The following is a 20,528-nucleotide window of genomic DNA, read 5'->3' on the forward strand; positions in this document are numbered from 1 at the left end:
TGTCCCACCACTTCAGCCGCTGCCAGAGGAAAAGAGCTTAGAGTGGCTCCAATTAGGCTGCTTGACCTGGCCAGCTGACACCAGCAGCCTGCGCTGATGAGGCTTGAGTGAGTGACTTGTCTTGGAGTGCACTTTTCAAATTAAAGTCTCAAGGAGTGGAACTTTCCAGAACACTAAATTACTCAGCGTTTGGCCTTACAGATTCGGGAAGTGGCAATTATGAGATGTGGGGGTGTAGTTTTTGACAGAACGCAGAATTTGATTTGATACGCAAACATTTTCTAAACGGAATTGTGTACAATACTACAGGACACTCTAGTTATTTTTTTTTATGTATTTAGTCAAATGTTAATATGATGATCAATATTTATGACTGTAATGGTGCTTATTGTCGTATACACAATCGCAATAACAGAGCCAGAGGGCTCTAAAGCGATTTAAGAGAAGAACATAAAAACACTGGAAACAAGGCCTGTCACAATAAAAAAAAAAAAAAAATTTGGACCATATATTGTCCCAGAAATTATTGCGCTAAATGATATTGTTGTTTAAGACCATTAAAAAGCCACTGACACATTAATAGTAGAATAACATAACAAAGCAATTATAACCTTTTAAAGACAACGCATTTGTAATTAATCTTAGTTGATGAATATATACGTATATACTTTTGTCTTCACCTACTGCAGTCCACACTGTGTGTACAGAGTTGCAGTTTTTGAAGCATTGGTCATTGCATGACTGGCTAAAATACTGTTCACTTTTATATGTGTGAACAAAAATACAAATAAACACAATAGACTATATATTATGAAATATTATTGAGGTAATGTCTGTTTATTGTACAATAAGTCAATAATGTAATTATCGTGACAAATCTACTGCAAAAAACAAAACAAAAACAAAAAAAAAATCAAAATCCTAAGAATTTTTAACAGTTATTATTTTTGTTCCTTATTGCAAATAATCAAACAATTTAAAGTGACCTTTTTTACATTCGAACTAGCTTGCTAATTCAGAGACAAACTCAACAGTTGGGTCTAACAGATTCTACCATTTTAATCTGCTTTTTATTATATTAGACTACTTGCTATTTATGTCAAGTTACTTTTTTTTATAACCCAAACATTAAGTTATTGGTTGTGTTGGGAGTGATTTGATTGCTTTCACAGAATTTAGAGCACACAACACAGTAAAATCTTTTTTTCTTTTTAAAACAGCAAGTGAATGTCTAGTAAAAGCTAAACCAGCTTTTTAATGTACCTTAATAAGGCCTCTTGAGTGGCCCTATCATCAGGATCAAGAGTTAACCCTATAATCAGAATATAACAGGAATATATAACAGGAAATCACTGCCTACACTCTTTCTGGATGGGTAGGATGACACTCCCTCCTTCTCTCAACACTGTGACTTTATGATATCTAGCCAGTGTGCAAGTATGTTAGCTGGCAATTAATTAAATTAACTGATTATGTTTAGGTGTGAACGCAATAACCCAAATGTTGCTTTAACAATATTTAGAGGACAGCATATAATTTTTTATAAGTTAATGTCTGGTTATAGCTAATAAAACATTGATTAAACCTTTTTTCATATGAAATAAAATATAAACAATAACTAGGCATATTTACTGTCTGGTAAACCAGCCTTTAATGTAACTTAAAAATAAATAAACTGACCAATTCTTTTGGTCCATCCTTCACGTAGTGTTCACAGTGTTCATTTTATGGTGACTGTAACATTTTAAATAGAGTTTTGAGACTTTCTTATAACAGTGACAAGTTTTAGCAGAGTCAGCAGTGTCCTTGTAGCATAAGCCGCTTAGAATTGCAGTCTAAGTTGTAGCCGGGTGGTGAAGTTTCTCTGTGTACTGTGGCCTGTTTTTCTACTGAAACAGCATGACAGAGCATGCATTAGCATTAATCAATATCCCAACATTTCCACACTATACAGCACTAATGCAGTGCACAAATCTGTCCCTAAGCGAACTGTTTGATCGTCAGGGCCTGGCTGCAACAGCAAGGGTGATTATATAGCTTTCTCTAATGGGCTGTTAAGCTGGTCCACTAGAGAATGTGAGAGAAAGTGTGCAAAACATCAGCTCTGCCTGTTTCCTCAGAGGCCAATTAGAAGTATAGAGCGGCATGCTGGGTGTGCTGTCATCTCTAATGTAATGAGAGAGAGAGAAAGAGAAAGACTCTGGGGAAAAAAAAAAAAAAAAAAGACACCGTGGGGACCTTTTAGACTGCAGCGTGGTTTTGTGCTGCGAGAGTCAGCTCTGAGGCATGGCATTAGCTAGCTCAGCACATTTTTCAATACTCAGCAGCATGGTATACTGAGACAGTCAGCATGCACAGTTTGTTATCATGTCGGCGCTCATAGATGTGCCAATATAAAAAAAAAAGACTGTTTTATTTTCAAACACAGAAATGACAAAACGAAGGCTTTTGAGTGGCACAACTGTCTAAGTGTTGGTACTATCATCAGGATATCACAAGTTTGATCATAGTGACATCACAGCCTACACTTTTTTTCTGGATAGGTAGGGTGACCTTCCCTCTCCCCCATCACTGAATAACTCTGTAATGATAGCCAAATTTTGAGTCTGTTATCTGGAAATTAATGAAATGAACAGAACTAACAGTTAGTCTTCTCCTCCAATTATGTTGTTTTACAGCAGTTCAAAAATGATGCAGGTAAAACACATATAAGCATTTAGGAACTGGAAAAAATATACATCAGGAAAATAGACATTCAGGACACTACATGTACTGTATGTACATGTGTTGTCTTGTGCACTATATGTTAATTGTTCATATTTTTGTTATTTTGTATAAGACCTTTGTTGCTAATATCGGTACTCCTTGTTCCTCATTGAAAAGCATTCGTTTGCATTAAACTTCAGAGTGAATGGGCAGGGCATAAGTAATCTAGGCTCAAAAGGCACACATATATGGATGTGTAGGTTTTTGTAGCATACAGTTGCCATGTATGGACTAAGAAACAAACCGTATGTCTTGACACAAGACAAAGTGAGGCAAATTATTCTTGAAAATGTAAGATTTGGGCCTTTTAACACATTTACAGTAACCTAATCATGATCAATCATCAAGACAAGAACTGACTATTTCCCCAACATACTCAGAAAAGTGTTCTGTGATGTCATTTATCAAATCAAATCAAATCAAATCAAATTATTGTCAGAGAGAACAGGTATACAGGTGACTGAAGTTCCCACTTGTACGCAGAGAACAATATTAACACAACATAGAGTGGAATAAGTAAAATAAAATATAAAATATGCAATTAACTGAACAATATACACAATAACTATAAAACACTATATACATATAATACTGCACTGAATATGTGAGGTAAAATATAACTATAATAAACATCTGTCAGCTTGATCTGTAAAAGGTTCAAGACGGGGAGGGTAAATGTGATAGACTGTCTGACTATACTTGGGGTGTATGGCTATAAAAGGTAGTAAAACATTTTGTTTCTCTATTCTACAGAATGTATTCGTAGTGCTAGATGATGTGGAAGAGATGACGCGTGGTTTCACTTGTGTGGGTGTCCGGCTTTACCACAAGATGCTCACAGTTAATATGGGCAATATTTCTGTCTGTCTGTCTGCCTTTTTGGCTACACAAACGTTACCACAGCCACATGTCTCAGTGCCGCAGAGTTGAAAGAACATTGTTGCCATACTTAGCAGTACTTTGTAGGTTTATATTTGACTGTATAAAATTACAGCTGTGGAGAACAGTCATCTAATCTCATCTAATATTGAACCAAGAGAGTCTCTACAGTGAAAATTGACCATAAGAGTTAAAGAATGGCTGCAGGTTAGATTCAAATACTTGACTGAGGTGAATTTTTTCTAGTTACAGAGTTAAGTGAATGTGAAAGGACATACCTAAGTATGACATAAGTATTGGGACACACTTCCTAGTCATTGAATTCAGGTGTTTCATTCAGTCTCATTGGGTGTGTGCATAGTAGGGGTGGGCAATTTTATATCGTATACAATATATTGTGACGCAGAAATATCATGATATTAAAAACCCATATCGTGATAATAGGGCTGTTCTGTCTTAAAAGTAGTCTATTATTTACTGTGAAGCTTTAGGTGTATTTATTGTATAATTGTTTTAGTTTGCAGTTTATATGCATGCACTAAATATTCTGCAATATTTTTTGCTGCATTATATTATTTTATGCTATATTATTTATATATTTTTTTATTTTTGCCACATTATGATTATACTGTTATACTCTTATACTATATTCCTGAAATGAAGGAATTATTTTAGTTTTCCTATATCGCCAAGTATATCGTTACCGCAAAAATACCCTGAATTATCGTGATATTATTTTAGAGTCATATCGCCCACCAACAGATCAGTAAAATCAAGCACCTAGCCATGCAGCCTGCTTATAAAAACACCAGTGAGAGAATGCAATGTTCTGAAGAGCTTAATGAATTCCAGTGTGGTAATGTAATAGGATAACACCACTGCAACAGGTCAGCAATTTATATTCTATTAGATATTCTATCATCAGTTGTGAGTGTTATTATTGAAATGAGGAAGCATTTAGAAACCACAGTAACCTAAGCACAAAATGACAGGCCTGTGTTTATAGCTATATATTAATGCCTATGGGTTCAGAATGGGATAAAAGCTCCTGTAGGCTCCTCTATGTGTGAAGTGTCTCAATACTTTTGATCAAACAATTCACACACATTTTTATAACCTGTTATAGATGTTTCAAGCATGTAGATTAATATATAATGTAAATTAATATATAATGTACATTGACGCATTATGAACAATGCATATAAATTTACATTTTTAATAAACCTCAAGCTTTGTGAATAAAATGTTATTACATAAAGTTGCCTTGTCTTAATGTTTATTCCTGCTTAGTAGTTATTCATCTTTGTACTGTACTGTTGTTGTTTTGCACTGCTGAAGTCAGGATTGAGAGTTTTTACTTAAATTCGACTTTGAATAAGTTGTCAAACAAATAACACAAACCTCTTCTATTTAATCAAATCAGTTTACTGGGCTCATTTGGATACTTTTTACTTTTTCACAGAGATGACATCACTGTTGCAAAGGTAAGGGCCAGCATTGTGATGGTGATTAACAAGCGATATATTGGCAGCTCTACTAGGAAGGGTTTTTTTGTTTTTTTGGCGAGCTGTCAGGTTTCTCCCTCTAGCCGGAAAGCTCAGTGCTGGCAAAGCCAGCGGCAGTGTGGATGTGATGAGGGAAACGGAGGCCCAGGCGAAGCACTACAGGAATAATGTGAATGTTCTGACTCACCGTTTCTCTCTCTCATGCTCCAGCTTCACTCGCAGATCCTGTCCAAGGAACAAAAACAGGAGAATGGAATCAGTACAATGGAAAGTGGCTGGACTGTGGAGATCCTACAACCACTACAGCTTTCTCTGGACACAGTCTATTCTACAAGAGGCAGTGAATAAACATTTATTGATCTTACATAAATAGCTCTATGGAAACAGTAGCCTTTGTGTTCAAGAAACCGTGGCCTTTGCTATGTTCTCTAATGCCACAGGAAAAGACAGGAGTAATGTAAGTTCACGAAACAAGACATAAGTCAGATGTTGTATTTAAAATGTGTTAAATTAGTATTTTTATATTACAGCTACAATATGCAACAACACCATATATGGAGAGCTAAACCTGATGCAATACACACTTTAGTTTGTCAACATATGACGAAAAGTCTTAACACACTTTGGATTTTGAAAAAGCAGAAGTGGGATCAGAGTTTAGAACAACAGAATAAGGTCACATATCCTACTCTGAGCCTGTAGATGTTTTGCCACAGCTAAACCTCCTAACACACAACTCAAACAGTTAAATCACTGTATTGCTGAATCAATAACATCACCATGACTGGATCATTCAAATCACTACAACTGAAATATTTACATCAGGGTCAGTGAAACATTTAAATCACAGTTACCTGAATCATTTAAATCACTGCTACTAAAACATTTAACTAGTATTAAGTAATAATTTAAATCACTATATGATTAAATAATTTAAATCAGTATATTAATTAATTATGTAATTAACTTGCAATGGTTTATTTAAATCACTATATAAATTAATCATTTAAATCACTATAGGATTTATTCATTTAAATCACTATATTAATGAATCATTCAAATCACTAGCAATGAATCATTTAAATCACTATATAAATGAATAATTTAAATCACTAGCAATTAATTATTTAAATCACTATAGGATTAAATCATTTAAATCACACTACTCAAACATTTAAATCACTATATCAACAAATTATTTATATCACTATCAATAAAGCATTTAAATCACTGTATCACTGAATTGTTTTAATCAATACATTTCTATTAATTAATAATTTAATTCATATTTACTATTTCACCGTATGACTAAATTATGTAACTCACAGACTCTTAATCATCAAATTCACTGTATCACCGAATCATCTAACTTACTCACTTCTAAATCATTTAAATCACTAGCACTGAATCATCTAAATCAAAATATGCAATATTAAAATCATTATCATTGAATAATTAAAATCACTATCATTAAATCATTTATATTGCTATCAATCAATACTTTTTCATTAAATCATTTAAATAGTTTTCAGTGAATCAGAGGAATCCCTAAACTATTAGTGAATCACTGTATCACTGAATCATAGAAATCATTGTCACTAAATCATTATATACCTTAATAATGATTCATTGATATCACATTCACTGAAGAGTTAAATCATTTTAACTGTATCAATGCATGACTGAATCATCTATCTCCATATATCTCTGAATCTATCCTTTAAACATGTGTTAGCAAATTGTCTAAATTAAAGTATTACTAGTAAATTCAAACGTTTTCTGTCACACCAATATCATAGAATCATACATAAAAAACAGATATAAACACAGATATAACACAGAGTTAATAGCTGGAAGATCACAATTTCTCTATATGCTACATATGTGTGTGGTGCTTTAGTGAGTGAGGAGGTGAAAGCTGCGGCTTCTCGCTAGTTGGAGAACTTGCATTGGTTGGATGGGAAACGTCTGTTTGTTTATAGATGAAATATAAACAGATGTGGGTTGCCAGATCTCCATTAACTCACAATGAATAAAAAAAAAAAACTAGAGAGGAGAATGTTACTCATGCCTATTAGCATGTGTGTACTTTAGAAAACAATACATTTGGGGCATGTTATTTTTACATGTATAAGTACAGTACTAAGATTATATAGTACATCTTTAAAAGGTATAACAAAAAGCTTTTGTGTGTGTGTGTGTGAATGTGGGGGAAACAAGCATACAGTCAATGGCCTCGGCAGCACTAAGGAGATGTTTACTAATTGCCTTCATGTAGCTGGCAGGCTGTGATTCAACACATTTCTGAAGTCATTTCAAAATGAAAAGAGAAAGTATGTGTGCACCATTAATCTCTGCTTATGGCCTGTGTGAAAAGATAAAGTTGTGTGTGTGTGGGTTGGGGGGGGTGTAACATTGATGAATGGGTGATTGCAGTAACACACATATACAGTAAATATGCACACACACAAACACAAAGACATTATGAAGTTCATATCAGGTATAACAGCAGGATGTAACTGCTGAACTACCTACAGTACGTTCTCTCTCAGCTGGGTCCTGTTTAAGAATGCTTCAAACAATGCATTAACTTCAGCTCAGTTTAATGAGGTCATTTAAGGAGAACTGAAACATGCGGCAAAAACCAAAGCTAAAGCTATACTGCATGTGATGTGTAGAGATCTTTGTTAAAGTGATGTTCAGGCTTTAAAAAAAAACAGAATTTAATATGGTACTTCCCATGTAACGTAATTTTCCGTAGCACAGTACTGAAGCATTGTTGGTTTTAGTTCAGAAGCTGATTGTGTCCTTTTTGTATTGTTCTGCAATGTTCTCTCACGTTACCTATAATGCATTACGTAAACTGGGAATTAGGTAATGAGAATCTCCCCATGGTAAGAAAAAGAAAACGCTTTAAAAAGCTCTTCACACTTCAGATCTCCACTACAAGCATGGTTCTCTATGGATGCTGAAAGAGCTGTTTATTTTTTAATTGTGCAAGCAACAGTTACACATTAGTAAAAACAAGGATTGTAAATGGTATGGCTCCTTATTTCTATCTAGGGCACTGTTGATTACTTCAGTCAGTTTTCAAAAAGTAAAATAAAATTTGAACATGTTTTTGAGGGCACTATAAACTCCCACAATGCACACACCTTAGCTGTTCACGTATTTGTTTATGCAACCCATGCTGACACATGCTGATGAAAATGAAATGGCAAATTACTTTATTTGTATGTTCAACTATTTATACCCAAGACGGGATTAGTTTCTTAGGGGGACATATGTGAAAAATATTTCACACTTCTACTCAGTAATAAAACTCTTGCATCTGGACTGCAATTAAAAAAACAGCAGGACCAGTGAGTTTTTGGCTTTTCTCGGTCACATGACATCACGTTCAGTAGCTCCTCCATTTCCACTCGCTGTTGTGTTTACATGCGTATCCGTGGAAATGCAAGCCCGAAGTGTAATTATGATGCATAGCAGTAGAAAAATAGCTATTTTATTAAAACATTTTTAAATATTAATATTAATAAGATGTGCATCCAAATGGGAATAACATTACCGGAGGACCACGGAGTTCAGCAGAAAACAGAAGGTAATTCTGCCTGTAATTTTCTCTGAGGACGTTTGAAAAAAACACAGACATGGTCATTCTGGACGGGAATAAAATCACAGAGGACCCCCCATATAAGAGAAAATTACCCCAGGACTCCCTTGAGGTACTAATCGCCTCTGAATAGGGCTTTAGTAAACTAAGTAATCTCTCCCTATTAGAAGTGTGTTATCTATGTCCAGAAAATTTTAATTACCCTAGAATAATTTTGAAACTGGATTACTATCTATACTTTGCAATACTAATGAGGAAATAGAAATCCATTTCATTCAAAGCCTAGCTGCAGTAAAATGCGCTTCTCTGCCATTTTGAGGTTGAGATGCTTTGTGGGTAAGGTTGTATTTAAGCAAAGCTACCTGTCTGTAGCTCTGCTGCCTGGTCTTGGGCTTGTGGCTGTTGTTGCTGTTGAGCTGGTAACATCGCAGAGCTGCCAGATCCTTCATGATGGAGTTAAGAGCCTCCTCATCATCTGAAACACAGAAAGAACGATAGAGAGACAAAAAAATGGCTTTTACTTTTTTAATACAGCCAATGCAACAACACTGAAAACAGAAACCAATATTGATAACAGTAATATTGATAAACCCAAAGATATAAATAAGACATTTTAATTTTTATTTTGTTTAGATTTCTTATATGTTTTTTTATATATTTCTTAATAAGAACAGAAAAAGTATGCAAAGATGCAAAGATGTAGAACACAGGAAATAACAGTAGCTCTTGTATTAACTAGGCACAGACTGGTTAGTGGGAGTCACTGTTTGTGTAGCATATGCTACATTAAAACAAGTGAAGTCACCAGTGATGATAAATGTATTATATGGCCCTTACATGTTGAAATATTTTATAAATCACAAAAAATACAAGGAGATGACACACAAGATGATGCATTTAGAAGTCAGTTATAAGTGTCATTTAGTCCATGTAACTATGCAACAACAAACTTTTTAAACAATCATGTGTACAGACTGCATTACTAAAAATAAAGTTGCTGAATTGAAATATTCAAAATTGGTTTGGATACATGGTTGGTGCAGGTACACTAATTTAGTCCTTTAGAAATAAATGATTCTATGAAATTGCAAAGTTTGTTACTTGTGACAAGAGCTTTAGTAGCTGAACTTGTCTGAACTTGTTGAAAGATTCTGTTTCACTTCCATGAAACTGCTTATCTGTCATCTGAGTTACTACATATAATTACAAACCATTTGATGCAATATTGTCATAAATGCCTTAAATAAAGCTGCAGTTCTTTCATTGTCTCATTTCAGAATGCTGAATGATCACCAAATTTACCTCATTCCCAATGCTTTTATTTATCCTAAAAGTAAATGGAGCACCATCAATACAGAGAGCACAGTTCCACAGCTCAATAATGGGGACTTTACACCCCCCTACTCCACCTCTTCTTTAGGTATAGTGCCAGTGGGTTCTACTCTACTGGCAATACTTCTCTACAGGGACTAGACAAGCTGTGTGTGTACATCTGCACATCTGTATCAGTAATGGGTCACATGTATATTATATATAAATAATCATTAACCTACAATAAAAGAACAAAACTCTCCAGCTCAGAGCTAATGTTTGACTACTGTTGCAGCTTTATGTCCTTGCATGCCCTAAATGGTACTAGAAAAGATCCAGGTTGTTGTTACTAAAAATAGACACGACACTCGTATGATGAATGGCTGTGGTGCGTCTACACAGCCACAGGGAACGCCAGCCAGACCAGTGTTTCCACTGTTTTCCATCTGCATACTGAATTCCCATAAGAGTGACAAAGGCCACTTCTTTCCTCTTCACTTACCAGTGACATAAAACTGTAGGCAAACTGGTCTGGGATCAGAACACATATCGCTAGAATATGAAGTGAGATGATGTTAGTATTAAAGGAGAAATCTGGTGTGAAATGGACTTGGTGTGTAGTGAAACATGATAACAAGTTAAAACTTTTGTTAAATAGCCCACCTCCATTTCCACAATCCAGCGCTTTTAGCCAATGCTTCCAACAGGCTTACAATGCTAGTGATAGGGGCATAGCATTTCTCATTAAAATAATGACTATTTTTACATCATTAACAAGCTCAAAAGTAAATTCTGAGCAATTACCATTTTACTATTCAAACGAATAGGTAGGATAGGGGAATAAATAAAAAAACACAGTGGAAATGCATGTATTCCAGCTATTCCTGAAAGAAATCGCTTTAATATAAATGCATTTCTAATTAATTAATTTTGCAGTCTGTTCCCAAGTCTTGTCTATTTGTTCATGCCCACCGTCTTTTTAAAAAAAAAACTCTTTGTGCCCTTTTAAACTTCTCATCTCATTTTAAATGAAAGGTACCTCAGAATTCTCCTTAAGAAGTGTGGAGCTATTTTGAGCTTAATAATGGTGTAGAAATAGTGATTTCTTTGCATGGGTAATGCTATGCTCCTATCACTAGCATTGTTGGCCTGTTGGAAGCATTGACTAAAATTGCTGTATTTCCGAATGATTATGGCAAAAGGAGGTGGGCTATTCGACAAAAATACATACTCATTATCATGTTTCACTACACCCAAGTCCATTTAACACCATACTTCTCCTTTAACACTGGTGCTAATGGCTCAATCCCTTTTGACAAATTCACTGTGCTTCAGTGTGTCAAGCTAGGAAATCACAGAAAACTTTCACTGCATAAAAAGAGGGTGATGTGTTTGTGCATGTGTGTGTTTTAATAATGCAATAATCACTGTCCAAGTGTAAAGCTAAAGGTAAGCAAACTACCGTGAAACACTGACATGCCTTCTTTTCCGCCAGATAAAAAGAAACAATTTATAGTATTGACAATAGTCACAATGAGTGAAGAATTGAAATTCGCAGAGCAAAGTGGTTTTGCTTTAACAAGCCACAGTAAAGCTAAGGCTAATAAGCTTTAGCTTCGCTAGGACTCAATAATTGGAGTAAAACTTTGTTTGAGGTTGGCTAAAAAACTACAAAAAGGACCAATTACTTTCAATCGAGGACCAAAGAAGCTTTCCCGCAAAACCTGTCAAGACAAATGTGCTCTGAATGCAAAGCTGCTTTCTGAAGCCTTTTTCTGCATCAAAAAGAAGCGCTAGCATCCTGAGAAACATTTAAATAGGCGGCATATCAGCCGCTACCTCGTTAGCCTCCATCCAGAGAACTGGGAGCAATCATGCAAATAACCGTCTGCATTAACATATCAAGAGCCCTAATGGAGGCAATTAACTGTGTCTAGTAATTACGGTCTTCATGAAAGGTCATTCACCTCTGCTGTCAGCGAGAGCAAGGACTCAGGCCAAGAGAGAAGAGTTGCTGAAGTCTCAGTGAGAACATGACACTGCTTTGATCATTTGTACTTTCTAGGGATGTTCTGAATTGATTTACTGATCGACTGATTTTTTAATGAACTATGTATTGGCTATGATAAGCACCATTGCAGTATTTAGGGAATGGTACATATTGTAAGCTAGTTACTGTACACCTTGTTGCCGTCATATATATATAAAAAAACTTGTATTTTTATTTTTGCTGATTTCCACATTACGACACATTTTGATTTTGACAATTCATCTTTTTTCATGGTATCAGAATTGAATTAATTTCTTTTTATGATTAAAGATTCCTTTCTCCTTTTAAATGAACATTTGGCCATATAATTTTATACTTGTGTCACTATAGTAAATCGTCGCTGTCCAATAAAAACAAGTATCTCCATTTTTTTGTCAATTTTTAGTTTACTACATAATTTGTGCCAAAATTTATTGATGAACAGACCAATAGAAATTCTTCAAAATGATCTGAAATGACTTCCATTGAAAGTTTAGAAGTTTTTTTTCTTTCTCCTGTAAAGTAGCTGTTTTTGAGATCCTTTTTTTTTTTCATTGGATAGTGACGAAATATATAGCCCGAATCAACTGAATGCAGCGATCCCCATCACGCTTACATTATAAGGAGTGTCTTGGTGTAAGTGTATTGGTAAGTATATTTGAGCTGACCCATTACAGTATGTGTTCATGGTTCAGTGCCTGAAGTTGTGCCGAAAATACACTTGACATTTTACCAGTACTTATAACAGTTTAACATTTATTTCAGTGAAGGATTGATGTCAGTATGTTTGCATGGGTGTGAACACACACAATATGAATATGCTAATGTTTATTAGTTTAACCTCATCTAATCAACTAACTAAAAACTGTACTGACCACCTTAAGGGGGCGCTATACAGCACTAAATTTTATAAACTGAGATTTGCACCATTGTCTGTTTAAACAGCAGTGGAGTGCAAATGTGATCATTGTACTGCAGCGTATTTCAGTGTTTTCTCATTTTTGAATGTGTCACACAATAGAGGTTTGCATCTGTACATGTCAAAACGTTTTTAATTTTATTTCTCTGATCAAAACTGTGTTGGCACATTCCCAATATTTAGAATGCTTCCCGCATTAGAAGTCTTTTCTCTTCCAGTTTGTGGTAAGAGATTGTCTCATGTGAGTAAAATTACTGCTTGCTGAGGCATGAATGGTGCTAACCCATACACACATTAGTCAGACATGGGTTTCCCCACTTACCAAAACTTAACTTTAACTCTTCTGCTGACTAATGCTGGACGTCTATACTAGTTAATAAAGATACAACTGGCACATCAGATCCTCCCAAAAGAAACTCGGTTTCACTGTCCCACAGTCCAATTCCAGTATAAAAGACACTAAAGCTAAAGTTGGAGTGCTACTTAACTTCAGAAAAATAAGGAAGCTGTGTAAAGCTGAGATCAGAACCTAAACAAAAACACAATGACAGCACTGAAGCTTCTACACTTCTCAGAACTCTCTGAACTGAACTCACTTTCACTTCACTTTCACTGCACAGTGAAGTTTTTACAGTATAAAGTGGCTGTTAAAGGGGCTGTCAGCATATTTTGTTAACACAATCTGTACATGTTAAGCTGTGGATTCTATATGAATTAATTGTTGACCGTGGTCTTTTTTATAGAGATGCTTCTTACATTAATTTTATTGTTTTGAGGCACAGTGGTCACTAAACTGTACAGCTGGATAGGTTGAATTTACTCAAAATAATTTTATAAAACTAGTTACAGTAAACAGTTTAGCACACAGTCAACACAGAGGTAGAAGTTCAGACAATGTCGCTTGGTTTTACAATCTACAACATCGAGGTATCGATCCACATTTTTAAATAAGGTGGTGGGGGAATAATGACTACACACTGATGGTTAGTGTCAGAAATAGGATAGGGCTTTTGTCAACAGTCTAAATCAATTATTATTGAGTTGATTCAACTAAAAAATCCCATTTGAATGTATGTCGCCCAAAAGGTAGTACAGTACCGCTAGGAAATATCCAATTTTACATACAACAGAACTGATTTTAAGTTCTGATTTTGATAAATTATGGGTTTACAGTGTATAAGAAACATCCTAGTGTTTTTTTCTCGTTTTCACTTTGCAGTTGTGTTAAAAGAGGAAGTCTCCAAATTTTCTGAGAATTTGAAGTGTGTTCTAAGAACACGAAATGATGCAACGCTGTATTTCTTTGTAAAGTTGGGTCTGGCTTTGCCAACACTGATTTGTTTTGAGAAGAATAGTGGGTATTTTATGAGTTTACTTGATATTGTTCATATCGATAATGCTGATCTAATTTAATAAAAAGAAGTAGTGATGTTGTCAATGACATATTAGTGCGCAGTGGTTACTCAGGTACACAACTTCAGAAATGACCTTTAAAATATCACAGCACAAATTTGGTTTAATTTATTTAATGGTTTGTAATTTATACATATTTGTACTTCTGACATCATGTGTGTGACTGAAAGGATTAATGTTTTTAAGTTGAGCGAGACTATGCTGCAGTATGCTAACATCAACTAATCCCTCAAGCCAACTAGAATTACAGTAGAGTTTTTGGTCATCGTCTCCTTTTCAAAGAACCACCTCTCTCAAACCAACCTGACCAACTACTATAAGCAATCGACTTATGCCGTGTCTTTAGTTCATTAGAATAAACACACATTAATCATAATTGATGTAAAATGTTTAATTAATTATGATATTAATTTGAGGTCATGTTTAATTTGAGTTGCTGAGGCAAGCTGGTTCACTTCCCAAACTAAAAAGAAAGCCACACTCTTTTTCTTTACACAAAATATACATTATATAGCTATTAATAAATGTAGCAGATACAAAACAGATATAAATATTTATTAGCCATAAAATGAAAACCAACTGCTTATTATTATTATTACTATTATTATATTGTACTGCAAAAAACATCTTTAACTCTTACATGGCATAAACTCCAAAACACATAGCCAGCAATATTTTTTTCAGCAGTTTATGTCATACAACCGCTTTTGTTGGATCAGACCAGATGGGGAAGCCTTCCTGCTCCCAGTGTGAATCAATGAGCCTTGGGAGCAAATGACCCTGTTACTGGTTCACTGGTTCACCACTTGTCCTTCCTTGGCCCACTTTTGTTAAATTCTAACCACTGCATAACAGGAACATCCCACAAGCCCTGCAGTTTTGGAGATGCTCTGACCCAGTTTTCTAACCACCAGAGCTATTTGACCGTTGTGAAAGTGGCTCAGAATCTTACACTTGGCCATTTTTCCTACTTCAAGAATCATATTCCTTTGTATGTTGTCATTGTAACCAGATAATCAATGTTATACCTTTAAATTGTAAGTAATTTTAATGTTTGGGCTGATCGTTGTATGGCTTGTGCCTGCAATTAATGCACACATATATGCTTTTTGTGCAAATATATTCAGTAATTCCTTTAAAGAAGATAATTTTACAACTTCAAAAACCTGGCTTAACTTATTTTTCCTCTGACCACAACGGTAAAGCTAATCAAATCCTGACAGCAATGTTCTGAAATGTAGCTCAAAGCCTGATAGTGTAAAATATTGCATTGTTTTGCATGTGTGTGTTCTGTAAGTACGTCAGCTCCAGCTCTAGTTGGCACAAACTCAGAATAAAGACGAGCTGCCCTGAAGATAACGTAATGCTATGAGGTCACCAGCTCTATGTTTACAGATTATGTGGAGAAGATGAGGCGAAAGAGAAAAACCTGACACCTGAACACCAGACATACACCAAACCGGTTCAGGTGTTGATGAACTCGGAACAGAGACGGAATTAGATAAGCAAACAATGAACGCTTGAGAAGAACAGGAAATACTGGATGTGTATCAACAGCATGATCGTGGAATGTATATCCCTTAATGTGGAATAGTTAAAGGATACGCAGATATGACGAAAGTGATATACTGCTATCAAGCCACAGTCTAATCCAGATCTAATCCAGATCTAAAACCTATGTGGATGTGTGAAAGACTTTTTAAATGTAATTTAAAAGCCGTTTGACCAGTGGTAGGATGGTCCCCCCTTAAATGTGAGTCTTGGTCCTCCCAAGGTTTCGTCCTCCTCCTGCAGCTCTGAGGGAGTTTTTTCCTTGCCTCCGCGCTCACTGGGGGTTCTGTATTCTGTATTTTCTATGTTTAATGTTTTGGCGGACTCTTTGTCCTGTGATCACGTTTCTGTAAAGCTGCTTTGTGCCAACACCAGTTGTAAAAAGCGCTATACAAATAAATTTGATTTGCTTTGATTTGATTAATGCAAAATGCTTAAAGAGATGGAGAATTAACACTGCAAAATTATGGGAAGTTAAATCTTATTTAGACAGTGTTTTTAATAAGGTGATGTTGCCACAAAGCAGCTTTACATAGATCTGTGTCTGAACTCCAAGTGAGAAAGCCAGTGACAACATTGACAAGGAAAATCTATGGACCCTGTTTACACCTGATCTCTTAATGAATCTGGAGTATTAGGATTATATCTGCTTAAGGCTCAGCCACAAAATAATACACACTTAAGATGCATTCATGGGTGTTTCACACCGGAAAGTCCGGACCAGAGTCTGCACTAAGGTTCATGTGATTTTTGCATATTGTATATATTTGGTCTGGTTAGTTTGGGTTTTAGAATTGAGTTTCGCAAATATGAGTTAGAAGATGGCATGCTAAATGTTAAGATGTTTATTGAGATTTTTGTTGATTTTTTTAGGTGGCGACTTGTTTTTTTGGCCAGGCAGCGTATTTATAACAACACTGACACTTTACCCACACTTAAGCACTATCCGGACAGGATTAGCTTCTCAGGGGGACGTCTGTGTAAAATACTTCTCATTTCTACTCAGTGATAAAACTCTTGCATCCCGACTGCAACTGAAAAACAGGAGGACCAGTTAGTTTTTAGGCTTTCTCAGTCACATGACATCGTGTTCAGTAGCTCCTTCATTTCCACTCGCTGTTGTGTTTATGTGGATCTCCGTGGAAACGTGTGCCCAAAGTGTATTTACGGTGCATTGCAGTGGACAAATAGCTATTTTATTCAATTCGAGGTGACGAAACTTAGAGATGTGGATCTAGACTGGACTTAAATTATCGGAGAACTCCCCCATAAAACAGAAAACTACCCAGGACCCCCTGAGAAACTGTTCCCATCCAGAAAGAGCTTTATCATGTTACTGCTCTTCATTTATAATAATCCATGATGCTACAGCAAAACTTGCACTCTGGACTTCATGTTATTGGTACTTTATTCTATTTTATTTTATCTTTATATTTATCTTATTTTAACAATTGCTCTTTGGGTGTAACTGGACTGTGAGAACACATTTTTGTTACACCTCATGTACCACATGAGATGTGATCGACAAAGTCTCCTAAAATCCTTAAATCCTTGAGCTTTTTAGTTATGACGAGTATTGAGTAAGTTAAATAAGTCATAATGGATGAATAATGGGTAAATCAGTACAGAATAGATAACACGTCAAACTGGAAAACACATCACTTATGTCATTTCACACCTATTCACTGTTGACTGTTTTATGACCAGATACAGATGCTCAAAGGTTTACAGAACAATATACCACTCTTGCTTTTTCCAATTTTACCTCTCTTGTCTTGTCAATCTCTCTATCTTTCTCTCTGTCTCTAGATTCTGTTTTTATCCCATTATCTTCCCCTGTCATACTCTCTCTCTACCATTATCTCTTTCTCCCTCTCTCTTTCTCGTCTCTTTCTGCCGCATTCTCTCTCTCTACACTCTCTTTCTTTCACTCTCTACCCCCTCACACACACACACACACACTCTTTCTCCCACTGTCTCTATCTCTCTCTCTGTAAGGGGCCTGGGGGGCACCCTATGGCTCAGCAGTCAAGGAGACCAAACAAACAGAAGGAGCTGCACTGCCACCACTGCCAATAAATCAGCCCTTGACATGACATCATACACACACACACACACACACACACACACACACACCTCCTACGCAGACCACAGCTATTGAGACTCTAACAACTATTAAAGCATTACATCAGAGACTAAAAGAACACTGGTTCTTCATGAGAAGAACACGGTGTCGCCTACCCACAAACCCCTGCAGCCACACACAACCTTTAGTGTTAGTCTGCACAAAAAATAAAATGTCATCAAAGGCCTAACATGAATAAGCAACTTCTCTCTTAAGTACTAATATAGACCAGAACATAATTGGTGTCAGAAGTTTTTGTATCTTTAGTTCTGTAACAGAGCTACAAAGCTAATGAAGCTACTGAACTCATACTAGAAACTTCTATAAAAGTTCAAGAAAAATGAGAAAAATATGATCTAAATAAAACATATTATTACCATATTAAACAAAATGGTGCTAGTTTTTATGTGTACATCATTACACAGTTACCTCACACTGTATACAGTTAACAGTTAATCTCTAAAACACTAATACACCAAAAGCCATGGGACAGCAGTATGTAACTTGAACATAAAGTGTTTCCTCAAGGGGATGACACCTGTATAAGTTGCGAGGTGCTACCTTGTGAGGGAAGGTGAACACTAGCCAGGGTGTTTAAGGCAAGGCGACGTGAATAATTGAGCTAGGAGAGTAAGGACTGATAGTGGGTGTCAAATGAATGGGACATTCCATTTCTAAAGTTTAGCATAGCCATTTAACATTCCTCGATCCACAGAGTCACATGTGCGTGCACTAAGAATACCTCCCAGAAGGTATATCCACCTACAGTGTGCAGTGCAGGCAGTGATAATGATTGTGTCCGGTGATGTCTGGCTATAGTCTACTATGCGAAAAGGCAAGCAGGAGCATACAGGGGCAGCGGTAGTGTATTGGACTGCAACCTGACAACCCGGGTTCAACCCGCGTGAGGAGCGGTGTGTTTATTTATTTATTTTTTCCTTTCTTCTAGGGTTTACTTGCTTTGAGAACAACTGTTCTGCAATTTGGTTCAACAACCCTCTGGGCTGGAGAGATACTAGTCTGTAGCACTGCATCCCATTACACTACATTTTCCAAAACAGAATTTGGCCCGAGGCCAAACTTAATTGCCAACCCCTGTTTAAAAGGATTCTCTTAGTTGTCAGAGGTCTACACTGAACCTCTTTTTTATTTTACTAGAGAAGCTTTGAGGAACTGCTGTTTAAGGGTATTGGATGAATATAATTCCAGAGAACATCCTGGAATAGGTTAATGTTTATCTGCTGAAGAGAGTTCTATACTATTGGCCACATTTCTCCAGGAACTACAAACGCTGTGTTCATATTTGCTAATTAGTTTTAGCAATGAGTATAATTTTAAGTACCTAAATGTATTCAATACAACATTTAGATATACATCATGAGCTGTAGCACAGTGCTAAAATAAGGGGTTTAACCTTCCATTGCTTGTTAGCTACATTAGCCTCACAGCTCTAGTACAAAACTAACTCATTTCAAACAGCTACGATTAGAGTAAGGGGGAAATTTCTGTATGTGATTTTTTCCCCCAAACTATTTATTTAAACGTCCTTCAGTCTCATTACTGTGACACACATCGACCTCTACTCCTTCAAACGCCAGTTTTCTTGATTAAGCAAAAGCTATTCATGCATGTGAATGACAGTGTAAGTCAAAGAGTGCTGCCGGGAAGTTTGGATGTGCTTTCTCTGGATTGCATCATCTAGCAGTGTGTGTGTGTGTGTGTGTGAGTGAGTGAGAGAGGGAGAGAGAGAGAGAGAGAGTGAGAGAGAGAGTAAGGGCTGGAGGACGCATGCTGAGTGTTGGACTGAATGAAGACATTGAGGGGCTTTCCCCAGCACTACACCTCACATCATCACTAAGGCATTCAGCAAGATTAGCACAATAAGGAGCAACCTGGGATCCTGTGCGCCAAACACGTACTATATGTGCTCAGTCAGTCAGTGGCCAGTTTATTAGAAACACCTGTTTTGTATCTACACTTACTGGCTATTTTATCAGAAACATCTTCTACATCAGTGCACTCTGTAGGATTACAGTACAGCTACAGGCTGTATAGCCCATCTGTAAATGTTCAGTGCTAAAAAGGGACCACCATAAGACCACCACTGACCAATTTATTACATGTGTGGGGAGCCATTCTCACCACAGCAGTGTGTGTGTGTTAGTGTGTGTCTAAATGTATCAAAACCAGATCACTAAAAAGGGCAATAGATTTTGCAGAACAAACTGTGCATCAACACATGAGCTACAGTCTCTGCTGACTCTACACCAGCAAGAGAGGGGTTTCTGATAAACAAAGGTAAAAGGAAATATTGATCTATCAAAGCATTGTGACATTGTGTTTTGCAATACTGTATCGTTTCTGAAAACACTGTATCGGTTTGTATTTAATAGCTTACATGTTAAAAATGCTAATAA

General features: G+C 36.2%; 1 protein-coding gene across 1 annotated transcript in view; it reads right to left on the bottom strand.

Moving 5' to 3' along the window:
- The window catches only part of map3k22 (mitogen-activated protein kinase kinase kinase 22), a 79,573-nt gene that overhangs the window by 34,494 nt on the left and 24,551 nt on the right, over positions 1–20,528 (bottom strand). The window contains exons 4-5 of the mRNA XM_022683051.2: positions 9,126–9,238; positions 5,338–5,375 (exon numbers count right to left, since the gene is read on the bottom strand). Of these exons, the coding sequence (XP_022538772.1) occupies positions 5,338–5,375; positions 9,126–9,238 (151 nt within the window). The remainder of the gene's footprint in view (positions 1–5,337; positions 5,376–9,125; positions 9,239–20,528) is intronic.

Source organism: Astyanax mexicanus, chromosome 1 (assembly GCF_023375975.1).
Source record: "Astyanax mexicanus isolate ESR-SI-001 chromosome 1, AstMex3_surface, whole genome shotgun sequence".
Taxonomy (NCBI): Eukaryota; Metazoa; Chordata; class Actinopteri; order Characiformes; family Acestrorhamphidae; genus Astyanax; species Astyanax mexicanus.